The sequence below is a fragment of the Staurois parvus genome, unplaced genomic scaffold (assembly GCF_062004578.1).
Source record: "Staurois parvus isolate SC_StPar_1 unplaced genomic scaffold, SC_StPar_1.0 ptg000426l, whole genome shotgun sequence".
NCBI classification, from domain to species: Eukaryota; Metazoa; Chordata; class Amphibia; order Anura; family Ranidae; genus Staurois; species Staurois parvus.
The window spans coordinates 790228-809467 of NW_028318222.1; the positions used below are offsets into that span (position 1 = coordinate 790228).

At 39.9% G+C, this 19240-nt stretch overlaps 1 protein-coding gene across 4 annotated transcripts in view; it reads left to right on the forward strand.

The window, feature by feature from the left end:
- The window catches only part of SYT16 (synaptotagmin 16), a 141507-nt gene that overhangs the window by 81700 nt on the left and 40567 nt on the right, over positions 1-19240 (forward strand). For 3 of the 4 annotated variants that reach the window (XM_089687479.1, XM_089687482.1, XM_089687480.1), the window contains 3 exons: positions 4906-5118; positions 7994-8220; positions 18393-18830. In XM_089687479.1, coding sequence (XP_089543605.1) covers positions 4906-5118; positions 7994-8220; positions 18393-18830 — 878 coding nt within the window. The remainder of the gene's footprint in view (positions 1-4905; positions 5119-7993; positions 8221-18392; positions 18831-19240) is intronic. The other variant, XM_089687481.1, reaches the window with a different exon arrangement.

Sequence of the window (19240 nt, forward strand, 5' to 3'; positions counted from 1 at the left end):
AACACAAAAGAGGGGGAAAACCAAGAGCTGACAATTCACGTATATATAGTGTAATCCAATGAGAGTAGTAAATAAACAACCAAGAGTCCAAACTTTTATTGGTAGAACTGTTTCATAGCAGAAAAAAATCCAACATGTTTTAGGGGCCAAATAGAGCCCCCCTTCATCAGGGCTACAAAACAAATTCCATAAAAATGAAAAACACACACACAAAAAAAGGCATAAATATATGCCCATAAAAACATGATAATTATATAAATCTAAAAATTAAAAGATGATAATTATAGAAGTCAAGGGGTTAAGTATACAAGCCATAAATATGATTCAGATATTTTACGCAAATGGAGGGTATCTTCCCCTTGACTTTTATCTTTATCAATTTTTAATTTGCATATTCATTTTTATATTTATTAGGTTTTATTTTTAAATTTTGTTTAATGTTTATATTTGCATTTGATTTTTAGCTCTGGTGAAGGGCAGTCCGTTGGGCCCCCAAAATGTGTTTTTGTTTCTGCTATGATCTAATCATTAAAAATTGTGGGCTCTTGGATGTTTGTTTGACACTCTCAGAGAGAGGAGGAACAGCAAATCAGAGGATCAGCAGAGCTGGGGGTCACTACTAAATGGAGGATCAGAAGAGCTGGAGGTTACTACTGAACGGGGCATCAGTGTGGCTGGGGGTTTCTACTGAGCAGGGGATCAGCAGAGCTAGGGTACTAATAAGCTGAGGATCTGCTGATCGAGGGTACTAATAAGCTGGAGATCTGCTGAACGAGGGTACTAATAAGCTGAGGATCTGTTGAACGAGGGTAATAACAAGCTGAGGATCTGCTGAACAAGGGTACTAATAAGCTGAGGATCTGCTGAACGAGGGTACTAATAAGCTGAGGATCTGCTGAACAAGGGTACTAATGAGCTGAGGATCTGGTGAACGAGGGTACTAATGAGCTGAGGATCTGCTGAACGAGGGTACTATGAAGCTGGGGATCTGCTGAATGAGGGTACTAATAAGCTGAGGATCTGCTGAACGAGGGTACTAATAAGCTGAGGATCTGCTGAACGAGGGTACTAATAAGCTGAGGATCTGCTGAATGAGGGTACTAATAAGCTGGGGATCTGCTGAACGAAGGTGCTAATGAGCTGAAGATCTGCTGACTGTGGGGTACTAATGAGCTGGGGTTCTACTGGGCCCCTTTAAACAAATAGAAAGTCAACACACACAGGGCATTTGCCAGGCTTCATTAAAGCTTCAAATAAGCATCATTGAAGCATCACGGAAGCATCAAATCACATCAAAAAAGCATGTTCAAGCAGTAGGCACTCTAATGTGAACTGAAGTTGAAGCAAGTGTAAATGTGCCCTTAGAGAGATTTACTCTTTTGTCGTGTTCCCTCTGCCACCTTTCCTAGGGGCATTTTCCAGATCAGGAACACAAACAACAATAAAGCCCTACCATAAATTTGATCTTTCTCACTTTATAGAAAAAAAAAATGTTGGCTTATGTGGCAGTTCTATTTGTGTTAAACAGACATGCTATAATGTTGTATGCTTATTTCATAAATTAGATTTATTTCATGTTGGCTTAAATTGTTTCAGAATCCCATTTTTTTTACTAACTAATGAATGTATTCTTTATACAATTACATGTATAATTAGTGGTCTAAACCTGCAACCTTTATATTCATCTTGTGATGTTCTCCTGAAGCTATTTTTTGGTGAGCAGCACTTCAATACAATATGGATCGACTGAAAGGTCATCCTGTTCAATGCATTGCTCTAAAGTATCCTTTTTTTTTTTTTTTTGCATTCAAGAACATAAAATGCCACTTCTGTAGATGCCTGTGTTGTAAGTGCTTTCTTCAATCTTCATTTTTTAATGGGAGAAGAAGCTTTGGATGTCCTCCAAGTCCTTTAATGAAAGCACGGAGAATGTCAATAATGGAAGTCGCATCTGAACAGGGTTAATTTAGACATCACAGTTTTTCTGCCTTTTTTTGGAGCTGAGCTGATTAAGTATGCTGTATGACTATACTGTTCTGTACAACTAAACTAGCCAATGTGTGTTCATTTGTTCAATATTAGAAATGAGAAAAAAATTGTGTGCTAAAAAACTGTAAAGGTATTAAAAATGTTTGCACTGGTGTATAAGATAAAATAAAAAAGTAGAATACTGTATATACAAGCTGATCAACGTTGTGTGATTTCTGTGAAGAAAAGGTGAATGATAAAGTAAATAAAGAACAATCATGATTATGATGTAAAATTGTAGTTTGATAAAAGAAATGTGTATAATAAAGAACAGTGAGGGGTAGGGAGATCATACTTTGAGGGCAACCATGAGTGAAGAATCATGGGTGGTCATTAGTTTGGGCTGGCATATATTATAAGTACTAATCCTACTGGAGGGGTTTGGGGTTCTTGGGAAGAAGGATTCACAGGTGAGTATCAGTGGGATTAGAATAAGAACGAGGAAGATATAAGATACTGTCTCATTACAAAAATAGCTTGATAGAGGCTTTTCTGTCACTTTGCCATGTTGGAGACTGCAGCTTGGGAGAGAGATTGACATGTTAAAGACTAGAATGTGCTAGACCTACTTGTTAGAAGTTGCCATGTAAGGGAGATTGTCTTGGTAAACAGTGATGCCTATTTCCTTACAACCATCCTATAGCCCTTCATAGTTCTTTGCAGTTAAAGGGAACCTGTCAGGAAAGGAATACTGTTGCTGCTATTGCTGATTTATTTTTGAAAATACAAGTACTGGCCTGCAGCAAAAATGACAGATGCCACTCAAGGCTCCACCAGATCCTCTTGCATGACAAACCACTAGGAGTACTGACAATGTCAGAGCTTGTACCAGCTCAAAACATCCAGTCGGGAAAGGAAGTCCTAAAAGTCACACATCACAGTAAAACCCTGTGATGAGGTGTATGACAATCTCAGCCCAGGCTCCAACCAGGCCACGCCCCAAATGTGTTTCACTCCGCCCCTGGAGCTTAATCATGGGGAATCTGTATTACTTTTAGGACTTCCTTTTTCTACTAGATGCAAGTACTGGCCTGTCATAGTGATGATCTTGGTTCCACTCGTCAACTAGTCAACAACCCAGGACAAGTAAGTGCATTTTAGGTAAAAGGTAAGGATGTCATTCTTGAAGGGTGAAATAATGGTAAAAAATAAGATGACATCCCTGCCAGCTTTTCTTCATGCTTAGCCTTTGTATAGCGCACTAAACCAGATGGTACTAGATGAAAGGTAGAGTCAGCAGATTGTGAAATCTGGTGTCTGCTGCCCCTCTGGAGCCTTTTACTGCACAGGAAATAAGCAGGAGCAAGGGGAAGATCCTTCTTGGAAATCAACACCTGCTAGTTCTAAATAAATACGTTTTTTTTAACAAAATAGAAGCATTAGAAAATGTCAAATTTAATCAAAACTGACTCATAAAATATTTCAAAAAGGATCAATTACTTAAATATCTCTACCTAAAGCCATTGCAAAAGTTTGTTGTGTAAAACTGTACTTACCTTTTGCAAGCTGAAGATACAGTGCTGCAAGGTTCCGATAGCAATTTTCCTCCCTCCTTACTTGTTTAGTGTTGAAAGATGCTTTATTAAATCTTAAAGTCAGTGGGGTTAACACTACATTTTGACAGATGCCATTGTTGGAGAATAAGACAGAGAAACATCATTGAAATGGATCTTTTTTGACAACAACATAAAGGCATGTTTTCGAGAGACTTCCATCCTCTGCCCAAAATATAATGAATACCTTTAAGAGACAGTCCTTGAAATAACTGTAGATTTAGTGAGTTACTGTATCTTGTTATATGTTCTCCTTCCTTGCCTCAAACAACCCCCCCTTCCTCCTCCTGGGTTGTTCCATGGAGAGGCTGTGCAGCTCCCAGTGGTCGCTACCATGGACTTGGGGTAGATACATTTTAAAGGATTACTGTATTAAAAGAAAAAGAAACATAAAATACTATAGAGTAATTCTAATAAAAGGACCATCCTCACAGAACAATATTTCAGTTTTTGATAGAAGAAAGCTGGTTAACTTGCCCATTGGCTAAATCTTTCAAGAAAACTAGGTGAGACCTCTACATTAGAGTTAATTTCTACTCACCTGTTACAACTCTTATGTGAGATTTTACCTTTTCTCTTAGGAATTTGCATCTATTTGATAATGCATAGAATATAGCAGGGTGAGTAGAACTCCATGGCAGGGTTAAGTAGATGGGAAAGATATTCTTCATACAGGAGCCTCAAGGAGAAATGAGAAGCCAATAGTAATGTTTCAGGTCACCGGTGAATATAACTGATATATCTTTTGTTGGCAAACTTATTTTTCAATGGCTCTCTATGGATGCTTATATAACTTGCATGAACAAGAAGTGTATTTCATTATTATCATAGAATGGTCTACCAGGCTCTGCAGCATATGGTATCCAAGTTGGTGTCTCTCATATTACACAGCTACCCAGTATTTGGCATCATAGAGGTTCACGGGGAGGGGGTCTCCTATTATATTTAACTATCTAGATCAGAGACAATGATCCTGGGGTGAGCCATGAAGTAGTTGCCTTGCTATCTTCCATGGTATATAGCTGGCTGTACTTGGGAGTATAGTGGATCATGGAGTGATATATACAGTAGTTGGCAGGGGCGGACTGACAACTCATGGGGCCCCTGGGCAATGCCAATGCCAAACTCAAAAAAGCCTTTGAAAAAGGTACCAGGGGCATCTCATGGGGCCCCCTACTGACCCCGGGCCCTTGGGCAGCGCCCGAGTTTCCAAATGGTCAGTCCGCCCCTGGTAGTTGGACTCCCATTGACTGCAGAACCCATGACCTATTCTGTGTTTTTGGTTTAGCAGGAACATGTAGACTATATATTTTATCTCTCCTAGTGAACAGTTATGGGGATGATGACGAACTAACCACATCTTCAGACAGTGATGAAGAGGTTTATAAACAATTTCAAATTTCAGTGTCTCGTTCCCAGAGCTTTCGCTCCACCGTATCTGAAAAGGCAACACAGGCCGGCTCTGACAGCAAGCCAAAGTTCAACCGCTTGCTATCAAACCATGAGGAGCTGAGCACAGAGGCTTCTGAATGTGAAGGTATCGCTAATGGAAGGAATGCTTTGAATCTGCAGCACTCTCACATTTGCGGAGCATGAATTTAATTATATTAATATTTTATTTTTTGCAACTGCACTTTTTTCTTAATTTGATAATGTTTTGAACATTGCATACCTTGCTTCCCATATATGCCAAACAATTATGTTAATTGCACTTGCATGGATATATTACTTTGTTAAAGTTGTATTAGATTATTTTATGTAATTAAGTGTAAAATATGTTGGCTTGATTTTCTTTTTACAATTCCTTTTTTTTTAATATTTGGCAGTATAAAGCACTACAGAAGAAGTTTAGATTTGCTTATTAGAATTAGAGCTGCATGTCTTTGTTTGCTCCTTTTGGTCATTTTGTTTGCTCTGAGATAATAGGTGATACCTTGTTTCAAAATATAAAAAAGAATGCATTTATTCTTTTGTTTTATCTACTATCTATTTTGCCCCCAGTTTGATAGACAATGTCCACTTTTGATAAATTGCTTTCTAGTTATGAAACTTGGGGCCGTGTTTTTGATATGAAAGCCATAATGTTGTACAAGCAGCCATACATTGAAATATTTAGAAAGCATATATATGATACCATCTGCCAATACCATTAAGACAGCACTTTTGTTTTGTCAAGTCCTGTCTATACCATAGTTTTATTACCTGGTGATCCTGGTTGCAGAATCTTTGATTTTCACCCAAAAGAGTGAAAACACTTTTTTTTATAATGACATCACAGCAGTGTTGTGACCCTTTGCCGATGATGTAGCTGCTTGGAATACAACAATGCGCAATAAGTTAAAGTGAAATTAAACCCTTAGTGGTTTTTAGTTCAACACATTGAGCACAATAAAATAACATTCCCCCCAGTAAACTAATTGTTACGTATAATTCTAACTCCAGCACTTGCAGTTTACAACTTTCAGTGTTGGCTCCTGCTTTCTTAGTCCTGCTACCCTGAATTTCCTGTTTTTACAGGAAAGAGTTAACAGTTCACAGTGCAGCCTGAAGTTAATCTGTTAGTTTAGAGAAGGAAAGGGGGAAGAGGAGGGAGAAGCACAGAGTGCCTTGCCTCTTCTATGCTACAGGGCTGTCTGTTTCTATTGATGCACAATTTGTAAGAAGACACACCTCTAGTTCCTGCATATAAGGGTGGCTCCATATGATGCTGCTAGAAAAAAGGAGCCACCCTGAAACAGGAAATCCGAGGCAGTGGTCATGGCACCAGCATAACCACTTCAAGTCCAGACACATTCACCCCATTCAAGTCTAGGCCAAATTTTAGCTTTCATCACTCACGCTTTGAATGCTAATTACTCAGGTATGCAACACTGTACCCAAATTAAATTTTATAATTTTTTTGAGACAGTTTTATTGTTAATTTTTTGTTATATGAAGTAAATGAAAAAGAATAAAATGTTTTTAAAAAATGTTTTTTCTTATAAAATTTATCAAATAAATAATCTTTTTTAAAAAATCTAGGCCAAAATGTATTTTGCTACCTTTTTTTGTTAAAAAACAACCCAAATCAGTATACAGAAAAAATTATAATTAAAAAAAAATTCTGCAACCATTGAGTAATACTATGAGAGCTGATTGGTCACAGCTTATACATGCACCCACATAGGCACTACTATTGTTTGGTCATGTATGTGAATGGGCTGGATGGGAAGAGGTTAAACTGGAACATAGCCAAGGGTTGAAAGATGAAGAATCTGCATACTCAGTACATGATTAAAGTGGTTCCAAAGTCTTAAGGTTTTTTTTATGCTCATGCATTCTATGCTTGAAGGTAAAAAAACCTTCTGTGTGTAGCAGCCCCCCCCCCCAACACTTACCTGAGCCCCCTCTTGATCCAGAGATGTCCAGGAGAGCCTCGGTTCTTTGGGGACTCTCACTCCTGACTGGCTTCTGCTGCTGTCAATCATAGCCAATGAGCTAATCAGGAAAGCCTGGGCCAAGCCACAGCTATGTGTGTGAATGGACACACAGAGAAGTGGCTCAGGAGTGCACCTGCTCGGGTGTCCCCACAAGCTGTTTGCTATGGGGGCATCCGAGAGGAAAGAGGGTCCAGGGAGTGCCAGCGGGAGGCCCAAGAAGAGGAGGATCTGGGCTGATCTGTGCAAAACCATTACACAGAACAGGTAATTATAACATGTTTGTTATGTTTAAGAAAGAAAACAAGACTTTAGTATCACTTTAAATACACTTCTGAAGGAGATTTAAAAACTGAGAGTTTAATGTCACTTTAAGGAGTAAGCGAGGCTTCTGGCATTGTCATCACTGATGGCCTTCCTTTACTCTGCCTAGCAGGGACATGTAGGTTTAACAGCAGCTTGTGCATCAAAAATGAATGCTGTGCAATGTCTTCTCAATCATGCCTACCTTTTTTTACATCTAGTTGTGCCTGGCTTGCACACAACATTTTATACTCAAAAAACAGGCAAAAAAACTATTGTTTTTACGTATTGAACAAGTTAGTTGGCATTACTTGGGTGACTATAATGCTGACTGCAAAAAACAAAACAAAAACAAAACATGGGTGCTTCTGCCGTAGACCTTTGGTGACTGCCAGATTTCCTGCATAGAAACATTATGTGACTAAGCTTAATGGTAAGAGTAGATGTAGGATTCAAAATCAACATTGTATTTGGCTGGTGAGACGGACACAAATTGATTTTTAATTCATCATAGCGTACATCTGCAATTGAAAACTCTTCCTAAAGTTTACCAATCCCTTTAATGGTATGTTGGAGCATGGTGGACATTAGGAGAGGACAGGAACTAAAAACACAGTTGTGAAATAGGACCACCACTTTGTTCAAATGTACAATATTCTAATATGATGTGCCATAATTATGTTGTCTTCTTAGATTTGGATGTTATTAGTTACCAGTCATATAATGAAGATGGTGTATTGGTTCATTCCCGTGCGGCATCAGAGGCTAGTGAACTACAGGATGCTAGACAGGAGATTGGGTCCATCTCTAGCAGAAACCAACAAATTTTTGTAGATGGTCAGGAAATGGAGACTGGCTTTAGCAACAATGGGTTTGAAGATCACGATGGTACAGACAGTTCGCCTGCATTGAGCCCAGAGGTAAGACATCAGATTCCTGTTCATGCATCAACATACTGTATAATAGATCATACAGGGCTAATGGATCGTATGGGTAGTCAGTTGTTACAATCAATGAATAATTGATGGAATCTTTAGAATCCTTTCCTGAGACAATCAATGAAGCTTCATTGCTGACATCTCCTTCTGGACATTCTACTTGCCTGACTGTCATGCTGACCCGCTACCCACATGGAAGATAAATATATTTGAAATATATTTTAAAAATATATGAAAAATATTTTTCAAAATATATATTTTTTTAAATATACTCTGCAGATTTTTTCTAGCATATAAAAAAGTAACGTTAACATATACAGTATTTTTACATATATTTGTAAATGCATAGACATACAGTATATTTGAAATGTAATTAAATATATTTTTCATATTTTGTAACAAAAATGCATTCAACATACAGTGTGTATATATATACAGTGGGGCAAAAAAGTATTTAGTCAGCCACCAATTGTGCAAGTTCTCCCACTTAAAAAGATGAGAGAGGCCTGTAATTGGCATCATAGGTAGACCTCAACTATGAGAGACAAAATGAGAAAAAAAATCCAGACAATCACATTGGCTGATTTGGAAAGAATTTATTTGCAAATTATGGTGGAAAATAAGTATTTGGTCACCTACAAACAAGCAAGATTTCTGGCTCTCACAGACCTGTACCTTCTTTTTTTAAGAGGCTCCTCTGTCCTGCACTCATTACCTGTATCAATGGCACCTGTTTGAACCTGTTATCAGTATAAAAGACACCTGTCCAAAACCTCAAACAGTCACACTCCAAACTCCACTATGGTGAAGACCAAAGAGCTGTCGAAGGACACCAGAAACAAAATTGCAGACCTGCACCAGGCTGGGAAGACTGAATCTGCAATAGGCAAGCAGCTTGGTGTGAACAAATCAACTGTGGGAGCAATAATTAGAAAATGGAAGACATACAAGACCACTGATAATCTCCCTCGATCTGGGGCTCCACGCAAGATCTCACCCTGTGGGGTCAAAATGATCACAAGAACGGTGAGCAAAAATCCCAGGACCACACGGGGGGACCTAGTGAATGACCTGCAGAGAGCTGGGACCAACGTAACAAAGGCTACCATCAGTAACACACTACGCCGCCAGGGACTCAGATCCTGCAGTGCCAGACGTGTCCCCCTGCTTAAGCCAGTACATGTCCAGGCCCGTCTGAAGTTTGCTAGAGAGCATTTGATGCTCTCTACCTATGATGCCAATTACAGGCCTCTCTCATCTTTTTAAGTGGGAGAACTTGCACAATTGGTGGCTGACTAAATACTTTTTTTGCCCCACTGTATATATATATATATATATATATATACAGTTGCAAGAAAAAGTATGTGAACCCCTTGGGATTACGTGGAGTTTTGCATGAATTGGGCATAAAATGTGCTCTGAACGTCATCTAAGTCACAACAATAGAAGAACACAGTCTGCTGAACATAATACTAACAAACATTAGACGTTGCCATGGTTTAATTACACATAACATGTAAACATTCACAGTGCAGGGAGGAAAAAGTATGTGAACCTTTGGACTTAATAACTGGTTGACCCTCCTTTGGCAGCAATAACCTCAACCAAACATTTCCTGTAGTTGCAGATCAGACCTGCACAACGATCTGGAGTAATTTTGGACCACTCCTCTTCACAAAACTGTTTCAGTGTAGCAATATTCTTGGGATGTCTGGTGTGAATCGCTCTCTTAAGGTCATGCCACAGCATTTCAATCGGGTTGAGGTCAGGTCTCTGACTGGGCCACTCCAGAAGGCGTATTCTGTGCTGTTGCAGCCATTATTTTGTTGAATTACTTGTATTCTTTGGGTCATTGTCCTGTTGCATCACCCATCCTCTGCGGAGCTTCAATTGGCGGACAGATGGTCGTACATTTTCCTGCAAAATGTCTTGATAAACTCTGGAATTCATTTTCCCATCAATGACAACAATCCGTCCAGGCCCTAAAGCAGCAAAGCAGCCCCAAACCATGATGCTCCCTCCGCCATGTTTTACAGTGGGGATGAGGTTTTGATGTTGGTGTGCTGTGCCTTTTTTTCTCCACACATAGTGTTGTGTGTTCCTCCCAAAAAACTCAATCTTGGTTTCATCTGTCCACAGTATATTTTGCCAGTAGTGCTGTGGAACATCCAGGTGCTCTTTTGCAAACTTCAAACGTGCTGCAATATTCTTTTTGGACAGCAATGGCTTCCTCCATGGTGTCCTCCCATGTACTCCATTCTTGTTTAACGTTTTCCTTATTGTAGATGTGTCAACAAAAATGTTAGCATGTGCCAGAGATTTCTGTAGGTCTTTAGCTGACACTCTGGGATTCTTCTTTACCTCATGCAGCATTCTGCGCTGTGCTCTTGCAGTCATTTTTACAGGACGACCACGCCTAGGGAGAGTAGCAACAGTACTAAACTTTCTCCATTTGTAGACAGTCTGTCTTACCGTGGACACATGAACATCAAGGCTTTTGGAGATACTTTTGTAACCCTTTCCAGCTTCATGCAAGTCAACAATTCTTGATTGTAGGTCTTCTGAGAGCTCTTTTTTGCGAGGCATGGTTCACATCAGACAGTGCATCTTGAAACCAGTAAACCCAAAACAGGTGTGTGTTTTTTAAGGGCAGGACAGCTGTCAGCAACACATCCAATATCATCACACTGATTGGAGTCAAGGTTGGCTCACTCCTGGCTCCAATTAGCTCTGGGAGAAGTCATTAAGCTAGGGCCTCACATACTTTTTCCTCCCTGCACTGTGAATGTTTACATGTTATGTGTAATTAAACCATGGCAACATCTAATGTTTGTGTAGTATTATGTTCAGCAGACTGTTTTCTTCTATTGTTGTGACTTAGATGACGTTCAGAGCACATTTTATGCCCAATTCATGCAAAACTCAACGTAATCCCAAGGGGTTCACATACTTTTTCTTGCAACTGTATATATATATATATATATATATATATATATATATATATATATATATATACATATATATACTATATGTCTTTAAAAATACAAATCTACATTTTTGAAATGCATTTACAAATATATGTAAAAATACTGGATATGTTAACATTACTTTTTTATATGTTAAAAAAAATCAGAAGACTATATTTAAAAAATATATATTTTTAAAAATGTTTTTCATATATTTTGTAATATATAAAAAATGAAATTCAACATGCAATATATATATATATATATATATATAATTTTTTTTTTTTTTATTGAAATATATTTTGAAATATATTGAATATGGCCAAAATTGTAGTATTTCAAATATATGGCAATATATTTGGGAAGAATATTTTTTAAATATATTTCAAATATATTTTTCTTCCATGTGGGTAGCTTCATTACTTTGCGTCATTAACCCAAAATGTGTATGTAGATAGTGGCTTATGACTTTTCTAGCCAGAGAGTCAGCATAATAGGCAGGAGGCTTACATTTTCAGATAAAAGCCAGCAGTGGCAGCCTCATTTCTCTAGGAAATATTTCAATTGTAATGTCTTGGATTCCTGCAAAATATTATGGGGTTGATTTACTAAGGGAATATAGCAGGTTCACTTTGCAAAGTTAACTTGCATATAACGTGGTGAATGAGGACATGCTGTGCTGACTTTAATCTTCCACTCATGCGTCATCAAAAATTCTGTTTTTTAACATTTTCCTTGCATGTGAATGGATATTCTTTGCAAAGTGAACATACTCTGCTCCATCATCTCCAGAGTTGCACTGCATGTGCTTTTCTTAGATGTTACCTAGTTGAAAGTATGGTCTTTGTGAGCACACACTATGACCTCCTCCTAAGAATACCATTTGCCTGGCTATCTGTAGCCTAAATACTTTAACGTATATATATCTAAACCCAAAACCATCTGCGTTAGCTGATTGGAAAACGGAAGTGAATAAAACCATGGAAGCAGAATGTTGGGTGCATGCTGTTAAGAACCAACTTGATCGCTTTGATGACATATAGGTGTCCATTTATGAACCAGCAGTAATAGATCGCTGCTCAGTTCTCCGGCATTCTCGGAGAACACAGTTCTCCTGTGAATGCAGTTTATGAAGCAGTTCTCCAAACGAAGGGAGAACGGTCTCCAAACGCTGGAGAACGGTCTACAAACTCTGGAAAACGGCTGATTTTACTATAATCTTGCGAGATTACAGTAAAAGATCAGTTTACTAAACAGAGGTAAATTATCTCTGCTTAGTTTGCGGTCCCTCTGATTCTCCAGCTCTGAGCTGGAGAATCTGGAGGGGGAACACAGATCTCCAGCGAAGGGCTGACATGATCTCCTGGGTGTCATAAACTGTGAATGACCAGAGAATAGCTGAGATCCGTTGAATCGCAGCTATTCTCTGTGTCATAAAAGAACACCATAGTCAGGATGGATGTATTATTCTTATGAAATCCCAGATGACTGAACACACAGCACTTAAAAAAGTGAGTGGAACTCTGCTTTAAGATAAAAACCTTGTGTACCAAAGGACCCCACCTAAGACTTCCCTTATACTTACCTGAGTCCTATCTCGATCCAGCAATGTGCCTGAGAGTCCTTGCCTTCCTCACAGGGAAGATTGATAGCTTGTGTTAATTAAATCCAGTGATGAGTGAACAGGGGCAGGGCTGAGCCTTGCTATCTGTGTCAATAGACACAGGCAGCAGAGCTCAGGAGCAAGTGGAGGAGCCGCGAGAGCTGGCAGGGGACCCCAGAATAGGAGGACTGGGGCTGCTCTGTGCAAAACCATTGCACAGAGCAAGTAAGTATAATATGTTTGTTATTTTAATTAAAAAAAATAAATAAATGGAAGCTTCAGTATCCCTTTAAGTCACTGACCATAAGCAAGGATGTGAATCAGAAATTGTTTTATCACTTGTCCAAAGGAAAGGGATGGCATTCAAAGTACAAGTAATAACTCATAAATTTGATTCAATTAAAGAAAAGGTTGTGTTTAATTAAGTATATTTCAAGTATGAGTTTGGCTTTAAACCTAATGTAAGTACTGGCTGCCATGACAATCTATGCATCTTAGGTAGGTATACACAATATCCACTTCGAAACTCAGTCCTGGTTTTCATTTTCAACCATACCCTCATGACACCCTCAACTTCATTATCATTACCATTTGTAATCTTAGAGAATCATTTATTCTTATTTTTAATCTCATGTAACCCTCAAGTTTTCATGCTATGTTCCATCATGATTACATATTTATTTATTTATTACAGGTACTTATATAGCGCTGTCAATTTTACGCAGAGCTTTTACATTCACATCAGTCCCTAACCCTCAAGGGGTGTACAATCTAAGGTCCCTAACTCACATTCATACATACACATACTAGGGCCAATTTAGACAGGAGCCAATTCACCTACCAGCATGTCTTTGGAGTGTGGAAGGAAACCGGAGTACCTGGAGGAAACCCACGCAGGCACAAGGAGAGCATGCAAACTCCAGGCGGGTGGTGCCGTAGTTGGTATTCGAACCAAGGACATATATAATTTTATATTTGTCATCCTCATATTGTCACATTGCCATATAATTAAGCTGTGTTTTACTATGACTATGTGCACAAGATCTAATGTTACTTAGGGGAATTGACTAAAATTTGCGAACTGAATCTGGAGCAGCTGTGGAAGCAACTAGATATGAGCGCCATGTTTAGTGTGAACACAAGTTCAGTTCAGGCTGTACTTTGGCTGTTCGTCTGAATGCCGGACTTTATACTCATTTGGCAGTAGACAAATTTTGTGTAGTAGCTGTATTTGTATTGCTACTACAGTATATATTCTGATTCCTTGTCAGCGATTGCTAACAAACTTGCGGGTGCCTTCAGCTGCCAGCTCCCTAGTGACCAGTCATGTCACACAGCCCTATTCATTTACTGGCCAGGAATCCCAAGCCATATGAACAAAGAGTCAGGGTTGGTGTGAAATCACTGATCAAATGAGAAATGACATTGATCATATATGACTGTGGCCATATTTGGTAAATTACATCACCTTGGAGACCCCACCTCTTTGTTTTCTTTTATCGGTGGGGCCCCAGGAGATATAATTTTGCATGAGTCAGTGATACAAATAAATCCATCAGTCAGTGGCACTTTATTTTCTTTTGACGGACACTGTTCAACATGGTTGACATGATTGATGGTGGATTTACGCATTTTTTATTTTTTAATAAAGTATTTGTTAAAAACTCTGAAGCTTTTGACCAAATTGTTGGGGATTATTAAAATTGTGCACATCAGAGGCTTTCTTCACATTCATGAGGATTTGACATTTCTTATTCAAGTAGTGCCTGAATCTTGTTTGAGTTAGATATCAGACAATTTTCTTTCTGCAGCTTTACAGTTGCACTGTGTTCAATAGTCAGTCTTGGTAGAAGATATAAGATCCAATTTTTTTTCGAGCAGTGATCATGTTTGCTCTGTATTTGTTAATTCCACAGCTTGTTTCTTGATTAGCTACCATTAATTAAAAACAGCAGATCATGAAGATACAAGTTCTTGGAAAAGATGATCCCTTAAGCCAAACTTCCCTTTTGAAACATGAACCATCTCACCATTTTAGTTTAATGAACAAGCTGCCCTCAGATCATGCTAACATATAATCCTATTTAGTCTACTTTTACTAAAGATAATGGAAACCATAGGAACCATTACATCATTAATCTGATGCCTGCTTTAAACAAAGTACGTTCAAACATAATACTTTAATGTAAGTGAGATGATCTTTCACTGATAAATTATTTTAAGACTTATTTGTCCTGTCCTACAGTTTCTTAGAATGTTTGTTTCAGTCCGATTTCCAATAATCCACTGATCGTCAAATTGTCTGATTACAAGCTGATGATCTGATATGCTTTACAACAGAATGTACATTAGGTATTTAGAGAGGGGGCACAGGCACATATTCAAGCAAACATATATTTTTCCTTGTAAAAAGTATTGCTTACAGTAGCTGTCATACAGTGGCAGATATTTATTCTGTTCCCTTTTTGTGTGTGCCGTTATAGTTTTGGTGCTGTTCATGTGCTTAAAGTTTTAAAATAAACATGGTACAAATTTAAAAGAATTTCATTTTGTGCTGGAATATTATAAATATGTATATAGTTTTGCCCACTTCTCAGCCTCTAACAGTATACCAAATGAAACCTCTATATGTCTAATCTAAATATTAGGTGGGTAAATTAGTTATAGAGGTAAAGTTAACTGACACAGAATGACTGTCAAGGATCAGGATATGACCAGAGATGTGTGGACTGACTCAGGGAATAGCAGACTGCAGGAATGATGTAATATAATTTATTACAAGCATATAACAATACACAGAAACACACCGTGCAACCAAAAACCAAACCTTAAACTAATAACTAGATGCTCAGGAACACAGGCTCAACACAGGATCAATTGGGTGGATAAGGTACAAAAGGAGCAGGCAGGAGAATGGTCAGGAATAGCCGGGGTCAGTGCAGGCAGAGTTCTATCAGAGTCATGCAGGGGAATCAGGCAGGTAGACAACAGGATGCAGATACAGGGCTCATGTGAAAACACAAAGGCACTGATTGCAGGCCTGGTACTGCTTAAATACACCTCCTGCAATCAGCCTCAGGTGATGGCTTGATTGCAGGATGTGAGATCCTGGCTGCTGAAAGCACCCGCTGGCAAGCACCGGTACTGCAGCCCACACAGCAGGTGAGCCCCAGCACCACCAGCAGTGAGTCCTTTCCTGACAGTACCCCCCCCCCCTCAAGGAGCGGCCTCAGGACGCTCCAAACAATCCTTAATAGCCAAAAAGTTCCACCACCCGGGTCAGGTAACTGGCTGGATATCCCACTGCCTGAGTCAAGCGAATGGCTGGGTTTCCTGCTGGTAGACCTATCTTTTTGCAGGAGACCGCAGGAAGGCAGGTTGCTGGACACAGGATTTCCAGAAGCAGGCTGGGAATCAGGGCCTGGCACATCAGGCTGGGCAGCGAGTGGAGGCACATCAGGCTGGGCAGCAGGCACCGGGTCATCCGGCTAGGCAGCAGGCACCGGGTCATCAGGCTGGGCAGCAGGCACCGGGTCATCAGGCTGGGCAGCAGGCACCGGGTCATCAGGCTGGACAATTGGCATCGGGTCATCAGGTGGGATAACAGAAGGTGGGTTCTCAGACAGCAGGCTGACCGATTTGGATACTGGCAGAATGGTACTGGTTGGAAAGAATTTTTGCTTCTTCTTGGGTTTAGTTACTGAAGCACTGCAAGTAAATGCAGGGCTGTAAACGGAGGGAGCAGCTGAAGACAGAGAAGAGCTGAAGGATGAAAAAGAGGAGGGAGCAGTTGCTATAGAGGACTTCTTTACAGGATTAAAGGCAGGGTAGGTGCAGCGAGTGGGAACAGGGTACTGACATGGGGTTGATAGCAGGGCATACTGGGCTGTAACTGGGGGTGCTGTGGGGAATGAAGGAAGAGAGCTTGGAGAAGATGAATGATTAGAAGCGGGACTGGATTGTTGCAAGCTGACTGAAGCTGGGTATAACAAATCTGACCATGTCTGTAATACCGGTTGAACAAAGCTCAGCTTACACATAGCCTGTCTGACCAAAGACTGCACTGCATTTATACAATCCACAAGCACATGTGGTGGACATGCTGAATAATGCTCAAAGAAGCAATCCGGATCATCATCCAACAACCATACCAGTGACTCTACCTGATCTGTATTGAATGGCAGAGAAAAGTCATCCTTGCTTTCAGGGGTACTAGATAAAGCCAACTCAGTACAAGCCTGGATCAATGGCTGCACCTCAGAAAACACCGTGCCCTGATCTACTAGGGAATGAGCAACCCGCATGCACTCTAGCAGCTGATCCCTGGCATACTCCTTCAGAATCTTAAAACTGTATTCTCTGTCTTCTATTACTAGCAGAGACAAGTACACAACCTCCTCCGGATGCATCCTTCACAAATAACAAGCCAAGATGGCTTCTCTGTGCAGCCACTTCTGGTCAGGACTGGCCTTGGTGTTATGTCAAGGATCAGGATATGACCAGAGATGTGTGGACTGACAGGGAATAGCAGACTGCAGGAATGATGTAATAATATAATTTATTACAAGCTTACACCAATACACAGAAACTCACCGTGCAACCAAAAACCAAACCTTAAACTAATAACTAAATGCTCAGGAACACAGGCGTAGACAGAGCTGGAGAAGTAGAATGGTCAGGCAGGCCGGGTCAGGATCAATTGGGTGGATAAGGTACAAAAGGAGCAGGCAGGAAAATGGTCAGGAATAGCTGGGGTCAGTGCAGGCGGAATTCTATCAGAGTCAGAGTCAAGTAGGGGTATCAGGCAGGTAGACAACAGGATGCAGAAACAGGGGCTCATGGGAAAACACCAAGGCACTGATTGCAGGCCTGGTACTGCTTAAATACACCTCCTGCAATCGGCCTCAGGTGATGGCTTGATTGCAGGAGGTGAGATCCTGGCTGCTGAAAGCACCCGCTGGCAAGCCCCAGCACCACTAGCGGTGAGTCCTTTCCTGACAGTGACGCTGCTAAATCTGGTCTGAGCATCTAATTTGTTTTGGTTTTGTTTTTTACCATTTCATAATATATGTACTTTTGATACTATAATCATAACTGGCAATTAGAGTATCGACCTGAAGAACACCAGGTTGGAGTGGCCTCTGCTGAAAACATATTTTTTTGAATAAAGCCCTCTTCTTGCAGTTACAGCAGTTATGCAGGGTCTAAATATGACTCTGCAGTCCTATAGGCACCAGAGGCCCCAAAGTTGGATGCAGTGCTCAGTATCAGAGATGGTCAGACACACCTCCTCCTTTTCCTCCCCAGTCTATGTCTTCTGCACTGAGAGGTGCGAGTGTTATTCAGTTATGTCAGCACAGAGCACTGGAGCAAGATGAGAGAGCATTTTCACTGAGAGAAAAAAAAATGTATCTTTAGACATTTCCAAACAAAACAGTCAGCAACTATGCAGATACAGTATTATAAAGAACTGTAAAGATGAAAGTCCATAATACCACTGACTACACTATTATAATTGACTCACGTCCTTTATCATTATTTACAAACTGTTCTTTCTGAACACTATACCGTATCTTTGCCTTTAGGAACAAGGAGAAGGTAGCCTTGAACCTTGTGCAGGCCATGTGCCAATTTCCAAATGTGGCGACCTGGACATTGCCCTTGATTACAAATCTTCCAGCCAAAAGCTGACTCTAACAGTTGTGGAAGCCAAAGATATTCCTGATAAGGATCGTAGTGGAGTAAGCACATGGCAAGTCCATGTTGTCCTACTGCCAAGCAAAAAGCAAAGAGGAAAAACCGCTGCACAAAAAGGCTCTAAGCCTGTCTTTAATGAGACCTTCACATTCAACAAGCTTGAAATGGAGGAGCTGGCCAACCATGCCATTCGATTCCGTTTGTATGCTGTACAGAATAGGATCCATGAAAGGATGATGGGTGAAAAGCTGTTTTCATTGAAGAATATTAGCTCTGATGGGGAAATCAGAAGGACGTTGGTCTTAGAGCCCAGGAGCAACTTAAGTGTAAGTATCGGGCTTTGGTTAAATATGGGTTTTTGCATGTACACAGTTTGAATTAAATGTGCTGGCAAAATGTACTAAAGCCTGTGGCAGCAAAATAATAAAGGTACACATTTATGAGCTTGCTTTGGTGGACCTACTTGAGTAAAAATTGTATACCAAAAAACAAAAGTCCATCAGGTACAACCTGTTCAGCTTCCCATTTTTGTTTATCCAGAATAAGTCACAAATGGGCTCAGTAAAATTTGTGTTTTGGCCACCATCTTCTCTTTCCAGCTAATGACCGTTTTGTGCGAACTATGCTTTTTCAAGGGACAGGTTTTTCAAACATATGGGTTGTTGGCTGGATTGTTTTTGGTGCTGATTTATAGAACTAAGTGTATAAAAAGCCAAGTACCATATTCTTTTAACTA